We start from the raw sequence: 26406 nt of genomic DNA, 5'->3' as shown, positions 1-26406 counted from the left end.
TTCAGAATGGCTCGAGGATCAGACCTTCTGTCTGCACAAACCAACGTTACATTCAGGAAGACATTCGTGTGTTTAGTTTGACGTTTTCCAGCTATTCACTTAAGTATTTTTACTTTATATTTAATTAAATATTATATATTTCATAATTTTTATATTTAATATTTAAATTAAGTACGTTCTCTCCCCAAACTAAATCAATCTTAAGTATACTGGATAGTAAACAAATCTTCTCAGTCTATTCTTTATAAATAAGATAAATTACATAGGGATAACTTAAAATATCTTTAATATACAATAGATACAATGTTATAATGTCAAATCATGGGCAACAGTCATGGAGACTTTTATTTCACTTCTTGAATACAGCTTTCTAGCTTTCTTAAAGTGGATTTTTAAGGCTCACCACTTGCCGGGGTAGTTGGTTCAGGAAGCAGTCCTCTTCATTCTTCCCAGGCAGCCTTGGCTGACTCTGATGGCCTGTGCTTCTTTTCAGAGCTGGAAGCTGAGGAGTGGTGCAAACACCTCTGCATGGAGTGTCTGGGGACCCGGCTCAATGACATCAGCCTCGGGGAGCCCGATCTCCTGGCGGCAGGCGTGCAGAGGGAGCAGAACGGTAAGTGTGCGGCTCCGTCCTTCCCTTTAAAGTGCACGGGGAGTTGTCGAACTTTGGAACTGAAAGGACTTCAGAAATGTTTTGGACCAATCCTTTTTTTTTTAAAAAAAATCAGTTTTAATTGGAGGATAATTGCTTTACAATATTCTGTTGGCTACTGCCATGCAGCAACGCGAATCAGCCACTAGTATACATGTGCCCCCTCTCTCTTGAACCTCCCTTCCAGCCCCCACTCCATCCCACCCCTTCAGGTTGTCCCAAAGCACCAGGTTGAGTTTGGGGACAAGCACCCGTATTATACAGCAACTTCCCATTAGCTCTCTGTTTTACTTATGGTGATGAATATGTTTAAATGCTAGTCTCTCAATTTGCTCCACCCCCTCCATCCCCCACTGTGTGCAAAGTCTGTTCTCTATGTCTCTGTTCCTGCCCTGCAAATATGTTCATCATTACTATCTTTCTAGATTGCATAGGTATCCGTTAATATACTAAATTTGTTTTTCTCTTTCTGACTTACTTCATTCTGTGTAACAGGTTTGAGGTTCATCCACCTCACTAGAACTGACTCAAGTGCCTTCCTTTTTATTGCTAAGTAATATTCCATTGTATATATGTGCCATAGCTTCTTTATCCATTCGTGTTTGTTGGACATTGAGGTTGCTGCTATATCCTAGCTGTGTAAATAGTGCTGCTATGAACACTGGGGTACATCAGACCAATACTTTAGAGGAAAGTATACTGATCAACCTCAGCTATTAAGGATCTGTCTCAAGACTGCATACCACCTAGAAAAATGCTAAGGTAAAGCCCAGGTCCCCTACATTCTTGCTCTGTGACATTGCCATTTATTTCAATAAACAATCAATACATTAACTCACTGTACATAAGGTTTTGAATGAACAGTAGTAGTCCTACATTTCTTCTTAAAGCATTGTCATAGATTTGGAGTCTAAATAAACAATCTTGGCTTATGTTGTTTTTCAGTATATTTTAGGGAATGGGGAGAATATTATATCTTTGCTCAGGCTGCCATAACAACATACCACAGATTGGGTGGCTTGGACAACAGGAGTTAATTCCTCACAGCTTTGGAGGCCAAGTTCTTGCTGTGGACCCATGTGGGAGAGGGAGAGAAGAACAAGCTGTCTCCTGTCCTTCCTTACAAGGGTGCTAATTCATTATGAGGGTCCCATCCTCATGACTTCCTCTAAACTTAATTACTCCCAAAGCCTCCATCTCCTATCCTACCACCTTGGGAGTTAGGGCTTAAACCTATGAATTTAGGGAGACATAGTTCAGTCTATAGCAACAGTTCATTTCAGTTCAGTTGCTCAGTCGTGTCCAACTCTTTGCAACCCCATAGACTGTATAGCACACCAGGCCTCCCTGTTCATCAACAACTCCTAGAGTTTACTCATTCATGTCCTTTGAGTTGGTGATGCCATCCAACCATCTCATCCTCTGTCATCCCCTTCTCCTCCCACCTTCAATCTTTCCCAGCATCATAGTCTTTTCCAACAAGTCAGTTCTTCGCATCAGGTTACCAAAGTTTTGGAGTTTCAGCTTCAGAATCAGTCCTTCCAATGAATATTCAGGACTGATTTCCTTTAGGATGGACTGGTTGGATCTCCTTGCAGTCCCAGGGTCTTCTCCAACACCACAGTTCAAAAGCATCAATTCTTTGGTACTCAGCTTTCTTTATAGTCCAACTCTCACATCCATACATGACCACTGGAAAAACCATAGCTTTGACTAGACGGACCTTTGTTGGCAAAGTAATGTCTCTGCTTTGTAATAAGCTGTCTAGGTTGGTCATAACTTTTCTTCCAAGGAGCAAGCATCTTTTGATTTCATGGCTGCAGTCACCATCTGCAGTGATTTTGGAGACCAAAAAATAAAGTCTCTCACTGTTTCCAGTTTCCCCATCTATTTGATGAAGTAATGGGACTAGATGCCATGATCTTAGTTTTCTGAATGTTGAGTTTTAAGGAACTTTTTCACTCTCCTCTTCCACTTTCATCAAGAGGCCCTTTAGTTCTTTGCTTTGTCAGAAGGGTGGTGTCATCTGCATATTTGAGGTTATTGATATTTTTCCTGGCAATCTTGATTCCAGATTGTGCTTCATCCAGTCCAGCATTTTTCATGATATACTCTGCTTTTAAGTAAAATAAGTAGGGTGGCAATATACAGCCTTGACCTATTCCTTTCCCAGTTTGGAACCAGTCTGTTGTTCCATGTCCAGTTCTAACTGTTGCTTCTTGGCCTGCATACAGATTTCTCAGGAGGAAGATCAGGTGGTCTGGTATTCCCATCTCTTTCAGAATTTTCTGTTTGTTGTGATCCAGTCAAAGGCTCTGGCATAGTCAATAAAGCAGAAATAGATGATTTTCTGGAATTCTCTTGCTTTTTCAGTGATCCAGCGGATATTGGCAATTTGATCTCTGGTTCCTCTGCCTTTTCTAAATCCAGCTTGAACATCTGCAAGTTCATAGTTCATGTACTGTTGAAGCCTGGCTTGGAGAATTTTGAGCATTACTTTGCTAACGTGTGAAGTGAGTTCAGTTGTGCAGTAGTTTGAGCATTCTTTGGCATTGCCTTACTTTGGGATTGAAATGAAAACTGACCTTTTCCAGTCCTGTGGCCACTGCTGAGTTTTCCAAATTTGCTGGCATATTGAGTACAGCAATTTCACAGCATCATCTTTCAGGATTTGAAATAGCTCAACTGGAATTCCATCACCTCCACTAGCTTTGTTCGTAGTGATGCTTCCTAAGGCCCACTTGACTTTGCATTCCAGGAAGTCTGGCTCTAGGTGAGTGATCACACCATTGTGATTATCTGGGTCGTGAAGATCTTTTTTGTACAGTTCTTCTGTGTATTCTTGCCACCTCTTCTTAATATCTTCTGCTTCTGTTAGGTCCATACTATTTCTGTCCTTTATTGTGCCCATCTTTGCATGAAATGTTCCCTTGGTATCTCTAATTTTCTTGAAGAGATCTCTAGTCTTTCTCATTCTATTGTTTTCCTCTATTTGTTTGCATTGATCACTGAGGAAGGCTTTATCTCTCCTTGCTATTCTTTGGAACTCTGCATTTAAATGGATATATCTTTCCTTTTCTTCTTTGCCTTTTGCTTCTCTTCTTTTCTCAGCTAATTGTGAGGCATCCTCAGACAACCATTTTGCCTTTTTGCATTTCTTTTTCTTGGTGATGGTCTTGATCACTGCCTTCTGTACAGTGTCAGGAACCTCCATCCATAGTTCTTCAGGCACTCTATAATATTTAATCCTTTGAATCTATTTGTCACTTCCACTGTATAGTTGTAAGGGATTTGATTTATGTCATACCCAAGTGATCAAGTGGTTTTTCCTACTTTCTTCAATTTAAGTCTGATTTGGGCAATAAGGAGCTCATGATCTGAGCCACAGTCAGCTCCCAGTCTTGTTTTTGCTGACTCTATATAACTTCTCTATCTTTGGCTGCAAAGAATATTATAAATCTGATTTTAGTATTGACCATCTGGTGATGTCCATGTGTAGAGTCTTCTCTTGTGTTGTTGGAAGAGGGTATTTGCTATGACCAGTGCATTCTCTTGGAAAAACTCTGTTAGCTTTTGCCCTGCTTCATTCTGTACTCCAAGGCCAAATTTGCCTGTTATTCCACGTATTTCTTGACTTCCTACTTTTGCATTACAGTCCCCTATAATAAAAAGGATATCTTTTTTGGGTGTTCGTTCTAGAAGGTCTTGTAGGTCTTCATAGAACCATTCAGCTTCAGCTTCTTCAGCATTACTGGTTGCGGCATAGACTTGGATTACCATGTAGATATTGAATAGCTTGCCTTGGAAACAGATCATTTTATTGTTTTTGAGATTGCATCCAGTAGTGTATTTTGGACTCCTTTGTTGACTATAATGGCTACTCCATTTCTTCTAAGGGATTCTTGACCACAGTAGTAGATATAATAGTCATCTGAGTTAAATTCAGCCATTCCAGCCCATTTTAGTTCATTGATTCCTAAAATGTCGATGTTCACTCTTGCCATCTCCTATTTGATCACTTCTAATTTCATATTCGGAGAAGGCAATGGCACCCCACTCCAGTACTCCTGCCTGGAAAATCCCATGGATGGAGGAGCCTATGGGCTACAGTCCATGGGGTCCCTAAGAGTTGGACACAACTGAGCGACTTCACTTTCAATTTTCACTCTCATGCATTGGAGAAGGAAATGGCAACCCACTCCAGTGTTCTTGCCTATACACTTGCATACTACAACTGAAAGTGAAAGTGAAAGACCCTTAGTTGTGTCTGACTCTTTCGACCCTGTGGCCTATACAGTCCGTGGAATTCTCCAGGCCAGAATACTGCAATGGGTAGCCTTTCCCTTCTCCAAGGGATCTTCCCAACCCAGAGATTGAACCCAGGTCTCCGGCCTTGCAGGCGGATTCTTTACCAGCTGAGCCACAAGGGAAGTCTGTGCTACACCTGAGGAAGTAGAATGCTTGAAAACTCAGAGTGTAGATAACAGAATTGAGGTCTATATGACATATTACTGCACTGTTCTCTAATTTAACTTTTCTGATGTCTCTTAATAATTTATGCTGCATCTTCTCGTCCAAAGCCTCTGAATAATGAAATCAGAATAGTGTAATGAGCTTTTTCCCCTCCATTTTTAAAACTAACTATCATCACTGGAATATCTAGTGGTATGAAAATAGAAACTTTCCAGTGTTTTTAATTTCTAATGACTAGTGTTTTTAAAAATAATGAGGGATATTGGTGAAGCTTGACACTAGTTGTTAAAAGAAATGCTGGAATAGTCTGTGGTTATACACTGGACAGCACAGGTGAAAATGCATCACTATAACACGGATGGTGATTTCGTTATAAACAATAATATTCTGATAACCATCACTATCTCATCAGATCAGATCAGATCAGATCAGTCACTCAGTCATGTCCGACTCTTTGCGACCCCATGAATCGCAGCACGCCAGGCCTCCCTGTCCATCACCAACTCCTGGAGTTCACTCAGACTCACGTCCATCGAGTCAGTGATGCCATCCAGCCATCTCATCCTCTGTCATCCCCTTCTCCTCCTGCCCCCAATCCCTCCCAGCATAGACCATTAAAAATCATTGCTTTTTGTGTTTTTGCTGAACTGAAAAAAATGTTTTTCCCCTACTAACTAATCATGAACATATACAGGCGCAAATTTTGCCCATGTTGCTAGTTTCAGAAAGTCACGAAGGCATTCCTGTGACTCTTTTTCTAGCTTCCTTTTGATATTTCAGTTTCTTTCCCACACTTTTTTGGATTTCATCTCTCTGACTTATTTTCTGAGAACTGTGCTAAGTACAGAACATCCATAATCATATTGCTTAAAATATTCTGCTCACTCTCAGTTTGAGAGAAGAAGGAAAAAACCCTTTACCAATAAACATTCATCAAGTACTACATACAGAAAATATGAAGAAAGTGAATAAATTAGGCCTGTGGGTGGAGTCATTGCTGTGTGCAACTTGTTTGGTGTGAATTATACACTTTTACCTTAAAAACCTGGGGTTGTATATGGTTCCTATCCAAATAGATAATGTACTCTTTTGGTTATTATAATTTTTATTGCTGATTTGATAATAATGTCAAAGTAGTTTACCTACTATATAAAGGTAAAATTTTAATATAAATGTTTTAGAATAGGATAAACACAGAATTAAATAGCCAGAGCTGTGTAAGAAGCACAAGCAGATTTAGCCTAGTAAGTAAACTCTTTAGGATGCAACTTGAATGTGGGCTACACCCCTTAAATAGATCAGGTTCCTTAGTCACTTCTAATTTCAGTTTGCTACTATGTGAAAATAAACTAATACTGATTTATGGTGTTATCATGATGGTTATAGGAGATAATATAAAATAAAGACTAACTCATGCTTAGATTTAAAAAAAAAAGCACAAGTATGTTTGTTTAAGTCCAAGTAAAAATAAAGAAATCAAAAATTAATTCCTGCATATAGTTTAGAGAAGACCTAAAGTTATAACCAGTCCATTCTAAAGGAGATCAGTCCTGGGTGTTCTTTGGAAGGAATGATGCTAAAGCTGAAACTCCAGTACTTTGGCCACCTCATGCGAAGAGTTGACTCATTGGAAAAGACTCTGATGCTGGGAGGGATTGGGGGCAGGAGGAGAAGGGAACGACAGAGGATGAGATGGCTGGATGGCATCACCAACTCGATGGACGTGAGTCTGAGTGAACTCCGGGAGTTGGTGATGGACAGGGAGGCCTGGCATGCTTCGATTCATGGGGTCACAAAGAGTTGGACATTACTGAGCGACTGAACTGAACTGAAAGTTATAATGTCATCCAGTGCTTTTTAAATAATCCTAAATTCATACAAAGGGTAATATGTGCTTTTAGTATATAGTAACATTTAGTTAGAGAAGGTAGTGTTTGATCCATTTAAATGACTTCCTGAAAGTACATGATACCCTAAAGGAAACTGGCAGACATCACACCCACACATACACACACTCACTCCCTCACACACACACTCACACACATGCTCACATACACACTCACACACACGCTCACATACACACACATTGAGACTCTTCCATATTTAGCTTTCAAAGGAAAATCTTAGCTGGGAGGATTTCTTTTCCCCAGGAAACACCTTCCACATGGGTGAATTTCTCCCTGACTCCCAAGGCTGTGGACATAGCCATTCCTTCCATCTCTTCCAGTCTATATACACTTTCTTTAAAATGCTTTGTCAAGTCCAGATAACAGCACTTTTCCTCCATTTCTGTTGGCCCATTGAAGTCTAGCTACAACTTTGTAAGATAGTGATTTATACCACAGGACAATGCGGAAGGCATAAACCTCAACAGAATGTCAAAATTGCAGCCTCAACTATTGGTAGCTCAAAAATCCCAGTGAATATGTGTATACATGCTGCCAAGACACACACACACACACAGATCGGCACAGGTTGTTACTGGCATTCCCCAGTTTTGTCACTTCCTAATCAATGGACTTCTTCCATAAATATGATAATTCCATTTCAAGATCCGCCCTGAAATAACTAGAAGTAATCTGTAAAATCTCATGCTGAAGACTAAGAGTGCTTGTTAGTCAACGTGAACCCTCTCCCTTGAGCCCTAGAACTGCTTTAGGGACACACCTGTTTCTTAGACAGGACACCTGTTCATTTTACTGCATGCAGGGAAAGTGTTTGTTGGTTTAGCTAATGCAAGTGTTTTTTTAAAACAATGTTATCTTGTAAAACTGTCCTTCCACAGTTTTCAATCATAACACCTCTTCATATAAACAAAACTTTAACCTCCTGATACATGCATGAAGTCATTAATACATTCAGGTTAGAATCATTCCTTTATGAACAATTTGTTATTACAGATTCAGGGGTTTCTCCTTAAGGCATTTCAGAGTTAAATTCTACCATTTCTTTTTCATCAGAAACATTATTTTAATATGTTATCAATGATGGGCTTGGATTCAGTTTGAAATTACTCCTAAGCAATGAGACACACATGTGTGCAGAATTGATGTCATAAATTATTGTATCGTTCGTGGCTCATGGTGGTCTTATGGGGTCCCATCACCTAGAGAAGACCCACTGCTCAGTCCCGACCACAGCATATATCTTGACATTCAAAATTGCTACTTGTCCTTGAAGGTTTTCCTGACTCTTCAAACAGCTTGGTCTTATTTACTCTGAGACTAGCTAAGAATAAACATTTGTGTGAATTGTTTATTTATTCTTTAATTGGAGGAAAATTGCTTTACAATGTTGTCATGCTTGCTGCAGTACAACAGCACAGTTCAGCCGTAATTACACATATATCATCGCTGCTGAGCCACCCTCCCCTCCCCACTCCACCCCTCCAGACCGTCACAGGGCGCCTATCTGGGCTCCCTGTGTTACGCAGCAACTTCTCACCAGCTATCTGTTTCCCGCATTGTGGTGTATATATGTCCATGCTTCTTTCTCCATGTTCGGTTCTTTCCTTCCCCTACTGTATCCACAAAGCCATTCTCTGTCTGCATCTCCATCCCTTCCCTGCAAATGGGTTCATTAATACCATTTTTCTAGGTGCCATATATATGCATTGTTAACATACTGGGCATGGTTTTGTTCAGTCTCCAAATCATGTCTGACCCTTTGCAACTCCATGGACTGCAGCTCGACAGGCTCCCCTATCCCTCATCATCCTGGAGTTTGCCCAGTTCATATACCCTGCAGGGGCTTCTCTTGTAGCTCAGTTGGTAAAGAATCTGCCTGCAATGCAGGAGGGAGAAGGCAATGGCACTCCACTCCAATACTCTTGCCTAGAAAATCCCATGAACCGAGGAGCCTGGTGGGCTGCAGTCCATGGGGTCACTAAGGTCAGACATGACTGATCGACTTCACTTTCACTTTTCACTTTCATGCATTGGAGAAGGAAATGGCAACCCACTCCAGTGTTCTTGCTAGGAGAATCCCAGGGACGGGGGAGCCTGGTGGGCTGACGTCTATGGGGTCACACAGAATCGGACACGACTGAAGCAACTTAGCAGCAGCAGCAATGCAGGAAACCTGGTTTTGATCCCTGGGTCAGGAAGTTCCTCTGGAGAAGGAAATGGCAATCCACTCCAGTACTCTTGCCTGGAGAATCCCACGGACAGAGGAGCCTGGTGGGTTCTTGTATCCATGGGGTCGCAAGCGTCGGACACGACTTAGCGACTAAACCACCACCATATACCCTGCAAATAATTTTTAAAGGTATAACGTGTGTTGCTAAGATAAAAGTGGTTATTGATTAAATTCTTTGCATTAATCATCTTTATCTAGTGTTGTCAGCTGTTTTCCTATTGATTCAGAATCTGGCACAGTATACGGGAAAGTAAGGGAGGCTAGCACGCCACAGCCAACTACCCACACACAGACACACACACGCACTTATTCTTAGATTTCAGATAACACAGAAGAGTGCATATTAAGTGGACAATCTGAGCTTTTAACTTCTTACAGCTTTCACAATCTTCACATCTTTCAGCTGTATTTAAGATAGCCTGTGCTGACCTTGTGGCTGACCTCACGACTTCCCTTGTGGCTCAGCTGGTAAAGAATCCGCCTGCAATGCTGGAGGCTTGGGTTCGATCCCTGGGTTAGGAAGATCCCCTGGAGAAGGGAAAGGCTACCCACTGCAGTATTCTGGCTTGGAGAATTCCATAGACTGTATATAGTCCATGGGGTCGCAAGAGTCGGACACGACTGAGCGACTTTTTTTTTTTTTTATGCTGACCTTAGAAATATTGCAGTGCAGTGTTACAGTCATATTTATTTAGAAAGGAGTCTCACAATACATAATAGCAATCCTAGGAAACAAATGTAACGTACTAATCACTAGTAACAGAGGTAAGTATCACAACCAAGAAGCCAGCACTTATAGGAAGTTCCTACTGTTACAGTTGCAAGTGGATTCAAGGATCTGTTTTGTTGTTCATGCAAGAGATCACCCTCTAGAACAAAATGAAGAAATGACCTCAGACTACATCTGGTTAATTCAGAGTCAGATTTGAGGGTTTGTTTTTTTTTTTTTTTTCCCCAGGACCAAGAGTCCCTGCTTAGAAATGGGCTAGAATTCTCATGAATTCCTACTTTGAGCCAAAGAATATGTGTATAACCTTTCTCCGGGAGCAAAACAGTATTCCAGTGTTGTTTGTAAATTATTTACTTTGGTTACCCTAGTAACCATGCTCCCTACATTCCACTCAGACACTCTTGTATGTCATTCACTCATTCATTATTCATTCATCAAAGAATTTTGAGGCTATGCTGTGTGAGAACTAAGCTGAGGAAATGTGGTGGAGGTTTAGTCACTAAGTCGTGTCCCACTCTTGCGACCATGGACTGTAGCCCACCAGGCTCCTCTGTCCATGGGGTTCTCCAGGAAAGAATACTGGCGTGGGTTGCCATTCCCTTCATACAAAGTAGGGCCATTACTTTTAAGAAGCTCACAGAGTAGTAAGCGAGACAAACTCACACCCACAAGGTGTATCAATCATTGTTTATTTTTCTGTGTTTCTTAAATCTTTTAAAAATTAGTTAATTTATTTTTAATTGGAGGATGATTGCTTTACAATACTGTGTTGGTTTCTGTCATACATCAACGTGAAACAGCCATACGTATGCTGTGTTCTTGGTCACACAAAGAAAGCTTGATTGATTGAACTATGATGAGAAACCAGGTTAAATGACCCCTCATTTCACAGAAAACAAGCGCAAACATACACACACAAAAAAAGAGAAAGGAAAAGAAATATCAGTGTTCACTAATATCATTTTGGATATATACAACTTTTGATGATTTGTTATTTTCCTGCTACAGTAAAACTATCATGTAAAGCTTGAAAGTCAGACCCTTAGCCTGAGGAACATAAGTGGCCAAGCTTAGTACATCATCAAGTTCTTGTCCACTTCTCATGAGCTCTGGGGCCAGGGTCAAGGAACTAAAGTGCTCTAAATCTCAGATTCCTGCCCTTGAGGATGATACTGTTGGTACACATCCCACAGGATGGTAGTAAGGATTAATACCGCTTGTAAAACAATTGTACTCATCTCACACGCTAGTAAAGTAATGCTCAAAATTCTCCAAGCCAGGCTTAAGCATACGTGAACTGTGAACTTCCAGATGTTCAAGCTGGTTTAAGAAAAGGCAGAGGAACCAGAGATGAAATTGCCAACATCTGCTGGATCATCGAAAAAGCAAGAGAATTCCAGAAAAACATCTATTTCTGCTTTATTGACTATGCCAAAGCCTTTGATTGTGTGGATCACAATAAACTGTGGAAAATTCTGAAAGAGATGGGAATACCAGACCACCTGACTTGCCTCCCGAGAAACCTATATGCAGGTCAGGAAGCGACAGTTAGAACTGGACATGGAACAACAGACTGGTTCCAAATAGGAAAAGGAGTATGTCAAGGCTGTATATTGTCACCCTGCTTATTTAACATATGCAGAGTACATCATGAGAAACTGGGCTGGATGAAGCACAAGCTGGAATCAAGATTGCCAGGAGAAATATCAATAACCTCAGATATGCAGATGACACCACCCTTATGGCAGAAAGTGAAGAGGAACTAAAAAGCCTCTTGATGAAGGTGAAAGAGGAGAGTGAAAAAGTTGGCTTAAAGCTCAACATTCAGAAAACGAAGATCATGGCATCTGGTCCCATCACTTCATGGGAAATAGATGGAAACAGTGGAAACAGTGTCAGACTTTATTTTTGGGGGCTCCAAAATCACTGCAGATGGTGACTGCAGCCATGAAATTAAAAGACACTTACTCCTTGGAAGGAAAGTTATGACCAACCTAGATAGCATATTCAAAAGCAGAGACATTACTTTGCCAACAAAGTTCCGTCTAGTCAAGGCTATGGTTTTTCCAGTGGTCATGTATGGATGTGAGAGTTGGACTATGAAGAAGGCTGAGCGCCGAAGAATTGATGCTTTTGAACTGTGGTGTTGGAGAAGACTCTTGAGAGTCCCTTGGACTGTGAGGAGATCCAACCAGTCCATTCTGAAGGAGATCAGCCCTGGGATTTCTTTGAAGGAATGATGCTAAAGCTGAAACTCCAGTACTTTGGCCACCTCATGTGAAGAGTTGACTCATTGGAAAAGACTCTGATGCTGGGAGGGATTGGGGGCAGGAGGAGAAGGGGACGACAGAGGATGAGATGGCTGGATGGCATCACTGACTCGATGGACATGAGTTTGAGTGAACTCCGGGAGTTGGTGATGGACAGGGAGGCCTGGCATGCTGCGATTCATGGGGTCTCAAAGAGTCAGACACGACTGAGCGACTGAACTGAACTGAACTGAACTGAAAGCAAGTAACACAATGTCCACCAGGAAAGTCCGTATTTCTTTAGCATATTGTGAATGTCTTCAATTCATTCACATCAAGTGTGTGTTAAACAAGAGAATTCTGGGCCCCACCCACACCTTTAAAATAAATATCTCTGGGATGTGGGGCCAGATGTCTGTAATTTAATAACCCCAGGAACCCTAATATGCACTAAAGTTTGAAAACTCAGGGTAATAAACTATTGATTATAATTAGCTTCAGAACATCTACCAGTGATTTTAGGAAAATCATTCCTAAAATGATTGAATGATTTCTTGCACAGTTTCTTGCATTTCTTACAAAGTTTCAAAATTACTGACATAAATTTAATAACAACATCCTTGTAATACCTTCTTAATATCTGTCTATACTGTAGTGTTAGCTCCTTTTATACTTCCTGTGGGTTATTTATGGCTTTTTTCCCTCTTAATTGGCATCATCAGATATTAACTTATTTATTAAAACTTTTTTCAGTATAATTTAAAATGTATTAATTTCTGCTCTCACTCACTATGTCTAATCACTGTTAGTTGCTCCACCATTTTGGGTTTAATTGCAGGATTCTTTTTCAAATCTTTTAGGCAGATGTTTAGATCATTAATTTTCAGCCTTTCACTTTTAAAATATATTTTGTAAAGTTCTGCATTTTTCTTTGAGCATAGTTTAAAATCCTAATTGTAGTAATAACATTCTCAGAGCTCAGATTATAATAAATGTTAAAATCAGAGCAGAAAATGGGAAAAAATGTTTTTAATTTCCATCTGCCATGAAAGAAAAATTGAAAATATTATCTCTGATTATAGACTTTGTAAATAAAACTTTTATTGCTTAATAGAGATTCAAATTACCCAAACGATTCAAGAAAAAAAATTAAAAACCTAAAGATCCCTGTATCCATTCAAGAAATTAAAATGAAAAATGTACAACATCCCATACACAAACTCCAGTCACATACTGTGCACTCTTGATTCCAGAAATAATTTTAGTCCTATGCAACTTTTTCAGAAAGCAGAAGAGGAAGGATTATTTCACAATTCATTTTATGAAGCCACTATAACCAGATACTGAAGCCAGAAAAAGTCAGTGTAAGAAAATTGCAGGCAGATATCATTCATGAAAAAGTTGGCTTGAAACTCAGCATTCAGAAAACTAAGATCATGGCATCCCATCCCATCACTTCATGGCAAATAGATGGGAAAAAAGAATGGAAACAGTGACAGATTTTATTTTCTTGGGCTCCAAAGTCACTGCAGACAGTGACTGCAGCCATGAACTTAAAAAACACTTACTTGCTCCTTGGAAGAAAAGCTATGCAAACCTAGAGAGCGTATTAAAAAACAGAGACATCACTTTGCTGACAAAGGTCTGTCTAGTCAAAGCTATGGTTTTCCCAGTAGTCATATTTGGATGTGAGAGCTGGACCATAAAAAAGGCTGAGCACCAAAAAATTGATGCTTTCAAATTGTGGTGCTGGAGACGACTCTCTTGAGAGTCCCTTGGACAGCAAGGAGATCAAACCAGTCAATTCCAAAGGAAATTAGACCTGAATATTCATTGGAAGGACTGATGCTGAAGCGGAAGCTCCAATACATTGGCCACCTGATGCAAAGAACTGACTCATTGGAGAAGACCCTGATGCTGGGAAAGACTGAAGGCAAAAGGAGAAGGGGACAATTGCGGATGAGATAGTTAGATGGCATCACCGACTCAATGGACATGAATTTGAGAAAAGTTCAGGACAAAGTGGAGGACAAGGAAGCCTGGCGTGCTGCAGTCCATGAGGTCGCAAAGAGTCAGGCCTGACTCTAACAGTCAGGCATGAACAGTAACAACATGGGGCTACAGATACAGCCTTTCATTGAAAATAACTGATGGGACAGTGTTCTTTCTTCATTTCTCAGCTATAGAACTTACCTCATTTTGCCTTTTTCTTTAGGAAATAATTATTATATGAAATATATATCCATAATACTTTCATGAGAAACAATCTAAGTAAAATATTGAATCATTATTTTTGGTCCCAAAATATTTAGACACTTGAACATAAATAGTGTCCATATAGTTACTAAATTTCAAACTATTGTGCTTAAGTTAAATATAACCAACTTGGCACCAGAAAATCTTTGCTTTACAAAATAGCTGCAACTGGAACAATTCTTTCCATTATATAGACAGTTGCAGCTCAGGACCAGCAAACATACAGTGTTTAAGACCGTAGCATCCTGATGGATGGCAGCATATTCGAAAATATCTCAGTACTTGACCAACTGCAGCTGCACAATTATGCCTCTCCAAATAATTCATGCGACAGCTCTGCCTTTAAAGCACTGTTCACAATTAAATTCAAACTCACGAAGATGTATCTGCTAGTAATTCTTAAACTTTTTGTTGTCATGACTCATTTTTTTGTAATTCCTCAATCCTTGCAGCCCATATTCATCATTGTTTAGTAGCTCAGTCCTGTCTGACTCTTTTCGACTCCAAGGACTGTAGTCTGCCAGGCTCCTCTGTCCATGGAATTTCCCAGGCAAGAATGTCGAAGTGAGTTGCCATTTCCTACTCCAGGGGATCTTCCCGATCCAGAGATTGAACCTGCGTCTCCTGCATTGGCAGGCGGATTCTTTACCACTGAGCCACCTGGGAAGTCCTGATATTCTTCATATTGTTGCTCAGTCGCTAAGTCGTGTCCGCTCTTTGATACCCCATGGACTATAGCATGCCAGGCTTCCCCTGTCTTTCTATATCTCCCTGAGTTTGCTCAAACGCATGTCCATTGAGTCGGTGATACCATTCAACCATCTCATCCTCTGTTGCCCCTTCTCCTCCTGCCTTCAGTCTTTCCCAGCATCAGGATCTTTTCCAAGGAGTCAGCTCTTTGCATCAGGTGGCCAAAGTATTGGAGCTTCCTCTTCAGCATCAATCTTTTCAATGAATATTCAGAGTTTATCTTTCTTTAAGATTGACAAGGATATATTTATTTCATCATGGGATATATTTATTTCACTTATTTTATTAGTTAACATTTTATTAGTTCATTCAACTATTAGTTAATTAATATTTATTGATCACTTACTATACACCAAAGATAAGATGCTAGGAATTAAGGATATTTTATAAAGACACTTTGTAGGTCATACCAAGTTCTTTACTTCCTGGAACTTACCAACTGACCTTATCTTTCAAAATAAAGTATATTCTAATGCATTTAAATGGGAATCGAGGGCTGCAGAATTTTGCAGTGGTGTTTGACATACACAGACATTTATAAAGGGTTTGGAATCATTGCCTAATAGATTTTCAACTACATAATATCCAGGAATGAAAGCATTTATGTGGCTTTATTTTGCTTACTGAAACAATGGCTGAAGTTCTGCAGAAGGCAGTCATGAATATCTGCATTTATCATATGCTGAATTTGATCATGAGTACTCTGTGCTTGGAGAATCAGTCTGAGGGGGCATTAAACACTTCATGCCGCAGACGTAAAATTGAGTAAGTTCTTGTGTAAATTAGATAAGGCATTCCTCCCTGGAATTGTTTATATGATATCCACTTAAGATTGCGTGAAGAAGCAGACAGTAACACCGTTTGGGCAGAGACTCCAATTAGCTTTTTGCCCTTATGTTCCCATGGTACAATTTAACCGTTTAATCCCCACCATAGAGGATGCATGGAGAAGGAAATGGCAGTATTCTTGCCCAGGAAATCCCATGACAGAGGAGTGTGGTGGGCTACAGTCCATGGCATCTCAAAGAGTTAAGCACAACTGAGCACATGCACATGCACACACACACAGACACACACACACACACACACACACACACACAGGATGCAGGCCACAAGAAGTTGAAGAATGAGTAAACGACTGAATGATTAAGAATACATTTAATCCCTTTTCCCACAACATGGAAAAAGAGAGTGTTTCACAATGTATATCGGTGTCACCAAGGAACGTGGTGACCCTTTCTGCAGGCTGTGGGTAGGTATACAGGTTAACAGAGCGCTGCTGTAAAAGTCACACCTCCTCTCACTTCATTGTCTCCGTTCCTTGTTTCTTTGCAGAACGATTCAATGTGTACCTTATGCCTACGCCAAATCTGGACATTTATGGCGAATGCACAATGCAGATCACGCACGAGAATATCTATCTCTGGGATATCCACAATGCCAAGGTCAAGCTGGTGATGTGGCCCCTCAGCTCACTGAGGAGATATGGGCGGGACTCGACGTGGTTCACATTTGAGTCGGGCAGGTAAGCTCTGAGGGCAGAAGCAACATGCAGGAGGGGCCTGGGACCAAGGTTCTGTGCTCAGGTAGATGGTTGTTTTCGTAAAGGTTAGAGGTCACCAAAAATATAATTTCTTCAGATCCTTGTTGATAATCTGGATGAAACTGTGTTAATTCTATGGCAGGTTAATTACCCCATTCAAAATAACTTCAGTCTCTTGTGCTGGCATCAAACTAGTTTCATAGTTATTTTTTATCATGTAGTATATTTGTGAGATTTTGGGTGCATCCTCCTATATTTTTGGTGCAGTAGGATTTCCATAAAAGTCAACATGTCCTTGGCTGGCATTACTTTTGTGGATTATTTTTTAAGGGAAAAATGTTGAAAGGAGTCTTATATAAAATTGCTTAAATATTACTTTTTAAGTTTGAGATAATTTAATGCAATATTCATTTATCCAGATGTTTATGTTAATAGCATTAGTCAAGTATAAATATTGATATTAATTCAGAATGACTGAAAAGAAAGTTGGCAAATCCATAATTTATGGAATGTGTGACTCAGATTTTAAACGTAGTATGTCAAGACAGATACACTGGTTTCTTGATCACAGCATATGGTCGGAATCCATAAATGTCTTAAAATAAATGCTTGCTTCGCAATCATTATTCACAGATATGGATTCAGACATGAGCTTCAATCAACTGTATCAAGTCATCATGTTGTGACCCCTTTGTGACATTGTTGTCATTCATCCAAGATAAGACTTAGGTTTGGGGATTCTATATAAGAAGTGTTTAATGTATTCACACTTGGGGATATGATTGATCACGTTCTAAAAATGAATCGGTGGCCTTATAAGGTAATTATGAAGTCACCATGTGACTGAGTAGACAAATTAAGATAGTTATGCAACAGGATTCTACCTACCATGACACACACAGCACGGATGAATCTCAAAATCATTGTTGTAACATTGGTAGGAAATCCTGCAACAGACAAAACTGATATATAGCGACAGAAAGCAAATGAATGGTTGCCTCGGGTCGGGAGAGAATGGACTCCAGGGAACACACAGGACCTGTGGGGGGGTGACTGTGCCCTGTATCCTGACATTTGCCGAGAGCTATGGAGCTGTCTACTCACTATCAGTGCATATCGTTACATGCAAATTATCCTTCAGTGCTTTTAACATGGAAAAAATTGGGGGGAAAGCAGGAGGGCATTTACTCTTCTTATTTTATATACTTTTACACTGTTTGAGGTTTGACAGTGAGCATTTGTCACTTTTACAACAAAACACTCCCCCTGGGAGGAATGAGGCCAAGGAAGGGGAGACAGCTGTGAGCATTTCTGGACGGGGTTTTGAGGGTGGTCCTTGAAGCTGTGTGCGACGGCGGGCCTTGATTCCTAGGTAGGTACAGTAAGGGAAGAAGCCTGTTCTTGTAACCTGAGGCAGGCCTTGCACTTTTTAGGTTTTCCTTGAGGGTCTCCCTTTTTCCTTAATATTGAGATGTTTTAATACTTGACATTGGGACTTCCTTAGTGGTCTGCATGCTAAGTCGGTTCAGTGGTGTCCGACTCTTTGCGACTCTATGGACTGTAACCTGCCAAGTTCCTGTGTCCATGGGATTCTCCAGGCAAGAATACTGGAGCGGGTTGCCATGCCCTCCTCCAGAGGATCTTCCCGACTCAGGGACTGAATCCGTGTCTCTCGTCTCCTGCATTGGCAGACAGGTTCTTTACCACTGGCTCCACCGGGTAGTTAAGAATCCTCCATGCCATGCTGGGAGCGCAGGTTTGATGCCTGTTTGGGGAACTAAAATCCCACATGTCATGGGCAACTGAGCCTGCTTGACACAGCTGCATGTGTCACGGACAGAGAGCCAGCACACATAACCAAAGCCCCGTGAGGCAGCTGAGACCTGACACAGCCAAAGAAATACATGAATATTTTTTAAAAAATACTTTATATCATCTGATTTTAAAAGTCAAGCCAGGCTTTTGAGGGAGTAGTTGGAAAGAAAAGCTTAAAATCACTTACTATTTCTGTATCTTGAGAAAATGGCTTTTAATATTTTGCTGTACTTCCTTCCAATGTATTTTAAAATCAATGCATTTTCATTTAATATTATACTGAGAAGTAATCTTCTATAAAGTTCTATAAGGTCAATATTTTTGTGACCATATGGTATCTGAACATATGGCTGTACTGTCATTAATTTAACACTAGGGTGTTCCCAAAATGAACTATTATAAATAAAGCCACACTGACCATCTGTGAAAAGATGTGCAAATATCTGATTATTTTCTTAGCAGAGCCTTTTAAAAGCAGAATTCCTGGGTCAAAAGCTGTGAACATTTTCAAGGTTCTTCACAGTATAGCAAATTGCTTTCAAAGCAATTTCAATTCACACACCCTCTAATGGTGCAAAGAGCGTTCTTGACCCCATAACTACAGGCATTAAAAAGATGATTTAAGATGTTTCTATTTTAAGAGAGGACTTGGATATCTTGTTAAATTTTTTTTCTTTTCTCCTTTGTTTCCTTACGTTTAAAGGTTTGTCCTTGTGGGTACTGCTCATTTGTATGTTTTTCCTTCTCTGAGTTTTGGGTGTCCCTTGCCCCTGGAATATTGACCATTGTTCTGTGCATCTGTTTTGTAAACTCCAGAGGATCTCACTCCTGTTAAAGGTAACCAAGAGCAGAAGGTTTTGTCCATGTTCGACCCAGTTCCCCGAGTCAGGACTGGGAGAAGGGGTGTGGGGGGCATGGGTGATGACACGGGACAATTTAAAGGAGAAACTGGCAGGTCAGCTTTGTGCTGTCAACACAGTAGACCTTGAGCTCAAGATCTCCATCTTCTGTGTTTTATTTGTTCCTGTCTGCACGCGGCACAGCATCTGGAGGCAGTTTCTAGCCGTTGACTTGTACTACCGCATGTACTGGAAAGTGATAAAACTGGGTGTCGAACTGGCCTTTTTTCTATCAACAGGCCTTTACAACTTTGCCTATTTGCTCGGCCGCGCTGGGTCTTTGTTGCTGCCCACGCTTTCTCCGGTTGCTGTGAGCGGGAGCGCCCTTGGCAGCAATGCACGGGCTTACTGCAGTGGCTTCTCTTGTTGTAGAGCCCAGGCTCTGGGCTCCCTACTGACGAGCTTTGGGGCGAGGGTGGGATGATTTGGGAGAATGGCATTGAAACATGTATAATATCATATGTGAAACGAATTGCCAGTCCAGGTTCGATGCCTGATACAGCATGCTCAGGGCTGGTGCGCTGGGATGACCCAGAGCATCCTAGTATGGGGAGGGAGGTGGGAGGGGGGTTCCGGATGGGGAACACATGTACACCCGTGGCGGATTCATGTTGATGTATGGCAAAACCAATACAATATTGTAAAGTAATTAGCCTCCAATTAAAATAAATAAATTTATATTTTTAAAAAAAGAAAGTACAACCTGCTCTCCCACAAAAAAAAAAAAAAAAAAAAAAACAATGCATTTTAAATTCTACTGTACCAATAAAATATAAGCATGAACAGTAGAAATGGAGCAAGATCATTCTTCCTGGAGGAACACACCTCACGCATCCCAACAGTTGTAATCATACACCCATGCGGGTGAGGACGGGAGAGGAGGACCAGGGAGCTTTCGCTGGGAACTGTCCTCACTCAGAGGGCGTGGCCTGGGGAGAGGAAGTCACAGCCTCCTGACTGCTTAGAGTAATTGCTAGCTACTCATAAAAGAGCACTTTAAAAGTGAAAAGCAACCCAGTTTACCATGCAAGTTTATTTAATCAAAAAATCAAAACAAGATATCCAGACCTGCAGAGGACGTCACAGGAGTCATGACAATGTGCACGGAAGATAAAACCACTTTTTTTATTTGCTGATGAGGCTTTTTCACTTCATGAAACTTCATAAATATTGTAAGCAAAATTCAGGATGAGCTCAAAGGCCTGCAGAACAAGATTCAAAAGATCCCCAAATCCATTTTTATAAAATTATTGTTCAAAACATAACCTCCCTATTCAGCAAAACACTTAATATAACAATTGGTGCTTAAAATATATATCTTACTAACTCTGATAGTATTGTCTCTATTGAGAAGCCTGGGGACAATCTGGTTACAGATTTTTAACAATTGGAGATAAGAAGCAGTACAATTCCCACAGGAAGATGGTGAATGGAAGCAAATGCTCTATGTGCTATAATCAAGGATTCCCTGATGTCATAGAGGCTCGTTCAGTCCTTAAAAAGCTTTTCCATCAGTCATGCAGAGAGAAACCCTCCTCCTCTTATGTATGACCACTCAGTTAAAATAAAAGGTAAGGCAGAGAGTTTTTAAATAGGATACCAAAGCATTATTACCCTCCCCACAAAAGATAAATTAGACTGTATCAAAATTAAAAACTTGTCTCTGCAAGAGACACTTTTAAGGGACTGAAAGTCCAGACACTGATCTAGAGAAGATATTCAGAAGTCACATATTAGACAATGCACTTGTATCCAAAATACGAAATATACAAAGAATTTCCAAGTCAAAAATAAGAAAAAATGCAACCCAGCTTTAAAAACAGGCAAAAAGTGTAAGCATATACTTCACCAAAAAGACATATGATTGATCAATAATCACACTAAAAGATGCCGAACCTAATTGTTCATTGTGTGTGTGTGTGTTAATTGCTCTGTCGTGTCTGACTTTTTGGGACCCCATGGACTCTAGCCCACCAGACTCCTCTGTCCTTGGGATTCTCCAGGCAAAACTCCTGGAGTGGGTTACCAGTTCCTTCTCCAATTATTCATTAGGGAAATGCAAATTAAAACTACTATGAGATACAACTGCATATCTATTATATTGGCTAAAGTTAAAAAGGAAAATCTGACAATGCCAAATGCAGACAACGATGCACAGCAGATGGAACACATATTTGGTGGGAATGTAGCATGCTACAGTGATTTGGAAAGAAACTTTGAAGTTTAAAAAAAAAAAAAAAAAAACTCAACATTGCCTGAAGATCTGATGCAGGGTCCTACTTCTTGATATTATCTCACAAAAAATAAAAATACATGCTCATATCAAAACCTGTACATGAATGTTGCTAGCCATTTTATTCATCATTGATTGACCAAAACTAGACAAACCAAATATCCTTCACTGAATGGGTAAACAAACTATGATAAATCTATAGAGAGCTGCTGCTGCTGCTGCTGCTAAGTCGCTTCAGTCATGTCCAACTCTGTGCGACCCCATAGATGGCAGCCCACCAGGCTCCGCCGTCGCTGGGATTCTCCAGGCAAGAACACTGGAGTGGATTGCCATTTCCTTCTCCAATGCAGGAAAGCGAAAAGTGAAAAGGAAGTCGCTCAGTTGTGTGTGACTCTTCACAACCCCATGGACTGAAGCCCACCAGGCTCCTCCATCCATGGGATTTTCCAGGCAAGAGCTACTCAGCGTCAAAAAGGAGTGAATGACATATACAATGAGTGCATCAAAGATGCCTTGTTCTAAGTGAGAGGCCAGATCCAGCAAACCGCCTACTGTATGATGCCACGTGCATGGGGGATAAGCTACAAGGTCAGGAGGGAGACCAGTGATCGCCATGGAGAGGGTGCTGTGCAGAGGGAGGGAAACAACCTGATGAGGAAACGACAGAAGGGCAATGTCAGGGCGACGGTGGAACTGAAATGTATCCTGATGGTGGTGGTGGATATGTCATGCTATACATCTATCAAACCCCAGAGAACTGTCTAGCACAAAGAGTGAATGCTGCTAGGTGGAAATGTTTTAATTTAAAAATAAATTTTAAAGAAGGGAAGAGTTTCACATATATGCTCAAATGATTTTTGGCAAGGCTGCCAAAATTCAATGGTGAAAGTCTTTTCAACAAATAGCTGGAAAAACTGTATATCAACATGCAAAAGGATGAAGTTGGCCCATCACCACTGTGTATGACAAACATTAAGTCAAAACAAATCGAAGACTTACATTTAACATCTGAAACTATAAAACTCCTCGAAGAAAATATAGAGCAGAACTTTACAGCTTCGGATTGGGCAGTGATTTCTTGAATATGACACAAAAGGCAACAAAAGAAAAAATAGACAAGTTGGAACTTATTAACAGTTTAAGGAATTTGTGCATCAGAAGACAATATCAATGGAGTAAAGAGGCAACTCACAAAATGGGAGAAAATATTTACAAGTCTTATATCTGATAAGGGGTTAATGTCTGAATATAGGGAGAACTTCAAAAAGTTCATACAACAAAAACAAACAACACAAAAGATAAATGCACAAACGACTTAAGTAGGCATTTCTCCAAAGATATGCAGACAGACAATAGCACCTGAAAAGAAAGTCCTAAAAGCACCTAAAAGAAACTTTTAGGAAAATGCAAATTAAAACTATGATGAGATGCCTCCTCACACGGTAGGAGGGCTACGATCAAAATAATAATAATCACAGCAATAGCAATGAGTTGGTGCGATTGTAGAAAACTTGGAATCCTTGTGCACTGTTGGTGGGAAGGTAAGGTTTGTAGAGCCCCTATGGGAAGCAGTAGGGCAGTTCCTCAAAAAAAAAAAAAAAACCTAAAAATTAGGGAGTGTCATCCTCTGTTAAAAATTGGGGAAAGATTGCTATCCCCTCCCTTTTTCTTAAAACCTTTACTTTAGAAAATGTAAAATTGTTAGTACTTTCTTCCCTCTTTGAAGTGCTGTTAGTCACTCAGTCATGTCAGACTCTGTGATCCTGTGGACTGCAGCCCTCCAGGCTCCTCTGTCCAGGGGTTTCACACACAAGAATACTGCAGTGAGTTATCATTTCCTTGGGGATCTTCCCAACTTAGGGATCGAACCCTGGTCTCTCCTACTGTCTGAGCCACCAGGGAAGCCCTAAGTTTTCTCTCTTTGAAATGTATATAAATCCTTTTGAAAACAATAGGTTTTTGTCAGCTTTAAGAACTGGGAGTGCCTTTATTTCAGGGACTCAGGAGCCACACCTGTGAAAGTTAAACATTGAAGAAGGGAACGCCCCTAACCCCCAGTTGCTGTGGGAGGGGAGGAACCTAACTGCATTGGCACTTGACTCCACATTGCAAAACCCCCTTCTCTCATAAAGGTGTGAAAAGTTTGTTTTTCCTCTAGATAAAGCCAGTTAGCTAGTCTGGGTTGTCACTGCAGTTACCAGGTGAATTGAGGATGAACTCTGTCTGGAAAATGGTGCTATGAAGCCCTCTCATCCCTTAAGACCAGTGTCGTTTATCTTGAGAACATGTACATAGAGCCTTCTATCTGCTTTTGACTATAAAAAGGGCGAGATGTCTTTTTGTCTTTGCCAACTCTCAGCAGATTGCCTGAGATGTGTATCATATTCTGGTTTAACATGAAAACAATAACAAGGATGTTTTCTTTCTTTTGTGGAGAGGATTTCTAGATTGGAAGATTTTGTTTCTAATTGTATTTCCCAACAGTATTGAGGGGAAGAAGTTAGAAAACAAAATGTTTGTTGGCTGTCAGGATACTACAAAGAAAGGATCTCAGGGATAATTTGAGAACTTGCAAGCGAAGATGAAAGGGATTTGAAAAAAATTAAAACCCTGCAACATTGAAAAGATAAGTATGGTGAGTCACAAAAGAGTAAGAGATAAAGTTAAGGAAGTCTTTTAAGTGACAAGAGTAAGTTAAAACAGCCAAAAGAAAAGAAGAGATTAAGTGTACAGTCTCCAATATTATTGTTTGTTGTTGTTCAGTCGCTAAACTGTGTCCGACTCTTTGCAACCCCATGGACTGCAGCACAGCAGCCTCCCCTGTCCTTGACTATCTCCCAAAGTTTGCTTAAATTCATGATGTCCATTGAGTTGATGATACCATCCAACCATCTCATCCTTTGTCACCCGCTTTTCATCCTGCCCTCAAACTTTCCCAAAATCAGGGTCTTTTGCATTGAATCAGCTCTTTGCATCAGGTGACCACAACATTGGAGTTTCAGCTTCAGCATCAGTCCTTCCAATGAATATTCAGGATTGATTTCCTTTAAGATAGACTAGTTTGATCTGCTTACAGTCCAAGGGACTCTCAAGAGTCTTCTCCAGTACTACAGTTTGAAAGCATCAATTCTTTGGCTCTCAGCCTTCTTTATGGTCTGACTCTCACATCCATACATGACTACTGGAAAAACAATAGCTTTGACTAGACAGACCTTTGTTGACAAAGTAATGTCTCTTCTTTTTATATGCTATCTAGGTTGGTCATAACTTTTCTTCCAAGGAGCAAGTGTCTTTTAATTTCCACCTCCTCCCCTGTATTTACTTTTGCCCTTGCAATTAGGTGGAGCCACGTGAGACATCATTCCCTGAATGTTCATCTTCATTCAAAAGATGCACTTCATTCAAAAGATGCTGAAGCTCCAATACTTTGGCCACTTGATGTGAAGAGCTGACTCATTGGAAAAGACCCTGATGCCAGAAAGATTGAAAGCAGGAGGAGAAGGGGACAAGATAGACGAGGTGGTTGAGATGAGATGGTTGAATAGAATCATCAATTCAGTGGACATGGGTGTGAGCAAACTCTGGGAGATAGTGAAGGACAGGGAAGCCTGGTGTGCTGCAGTCCATGGGGTCACCCATCCCTTTTACCCACTGTGCAGCTGAAATGGTCTAGTGTTGAGATGTCTTAACCATAGGATCTCAGCCACCTGAGTTTCTGAATCCACTGTGCCCTGGTGATTTGCCCAGAGATGTATAAGACATAGCTTGAATGAGGAGTAAGCATTTGTTGTATTAAGGCATTGAGGTTTGAAGTTAGCTTTATTATTATTACACAGCCTGTGAGAGCATCTGTGCTAAGTTGCTTCTGCTGTGTCTGACTCTCTGTGACCCTATGGAATGTGTGGTTTATTTTCCTAATCCACAACTTTTTTGTGATTTCAATACCTACTCACTAAACCTTTTATTACAATTCCTACTTTATATTATAGCCATTGGTCCATTGGTCTCTCCAAGAACCCTATGAGCTCACTAAAGACAGGGAGTATGTGTTACTCATCTCTGTTTCTCTAAAACATTATGGTATTTGACAAATGATTGGAAGCATCTTAGAAAATTAATGGGATTTTCGATGTCACAAAAAGATTAAGTTATCGTATTCAATTGAGTTTTAACTATTAGAGCAGAGGGAAGAAAGGTCTCCTTCTTGGAAAATTTACATCAAGGATATATGTGATGTTAAAATTCACATGTCTATATAAGCTCTTCTTTAATTCCAGAGAAGTAAAGCCAAGACAAAGACTTTGAGGATGCTGGTGTCTTCTGTGTGTGTGTCTAATTTGCTAAATCTCTTGTCACTACAACACTGGGACTAATTTTTTCCCCCTAGGATAAAGCATTAATTAAATTACTTAGGAAACTGTTCTTATCAAGAAATGGAGGCTCTGATCTTAGTTTTTGCTCCATTAACTTTAAAGTTCAGTACATTTTTATTGAACCCACACATGCTTTAGTGTGAATTGCTTTTCATTAATTGGTCTATAGAGATTCCAATGACAGGTTTGGCCTTCCTTTTAGGTTTTTTAATTCTCCTTAGAAAGTTCCTAAACTTTAATAATAGTCATTCAATCAAGGAATGATTGCTGGAATCAAGAGGAAGAAAATCAATGAG

General features: G+C 40.3%; 1 protein-coding gene across 1 annotated transcript in view; it reads left to right on the top strand.

Annotated features, from left to right (window-relative positions):
• The window catches only part of DOK6 (docking protein 6), a 412757-nt gene that overhangs the window by 241168 nt on the left and 145183 nt on the right, over window positions 1-26406 (top strand). Inside the window, exons 4-5 of the mRNA XM_019986984.2 lie at window positions 494-613; window positions 16583-16772. Coding sequence (XP_019842543.2) covers window positions 494-613; window positions 16583-16772 — 310 coding nt within the window. The remainder of the gene's footprint in view (window positions 1-493; window positions 614-16582; window positions 16773-26406) is intronic.

This window comes from Bos indicus, chromosome 24 (assembly GCF_029378745.1).
Source record: "Bos indicus isolate NIAB-ARS_2022 breed Sahiwal x Tharparkar chromosome 24, NIAB-ARS_B.indTharparkar_mat_pri_1.0, whole genome shotgun sequence".
NCBI classification, from domain to species: Eukaryota; Metazoa; Chordata; class Mammalia; order Artiodactyla; family Bovidae; genus Bos; species Bos indicus.
This window is presented reverse-complemented; position numbering and strand designations above follow the sequence as displayed.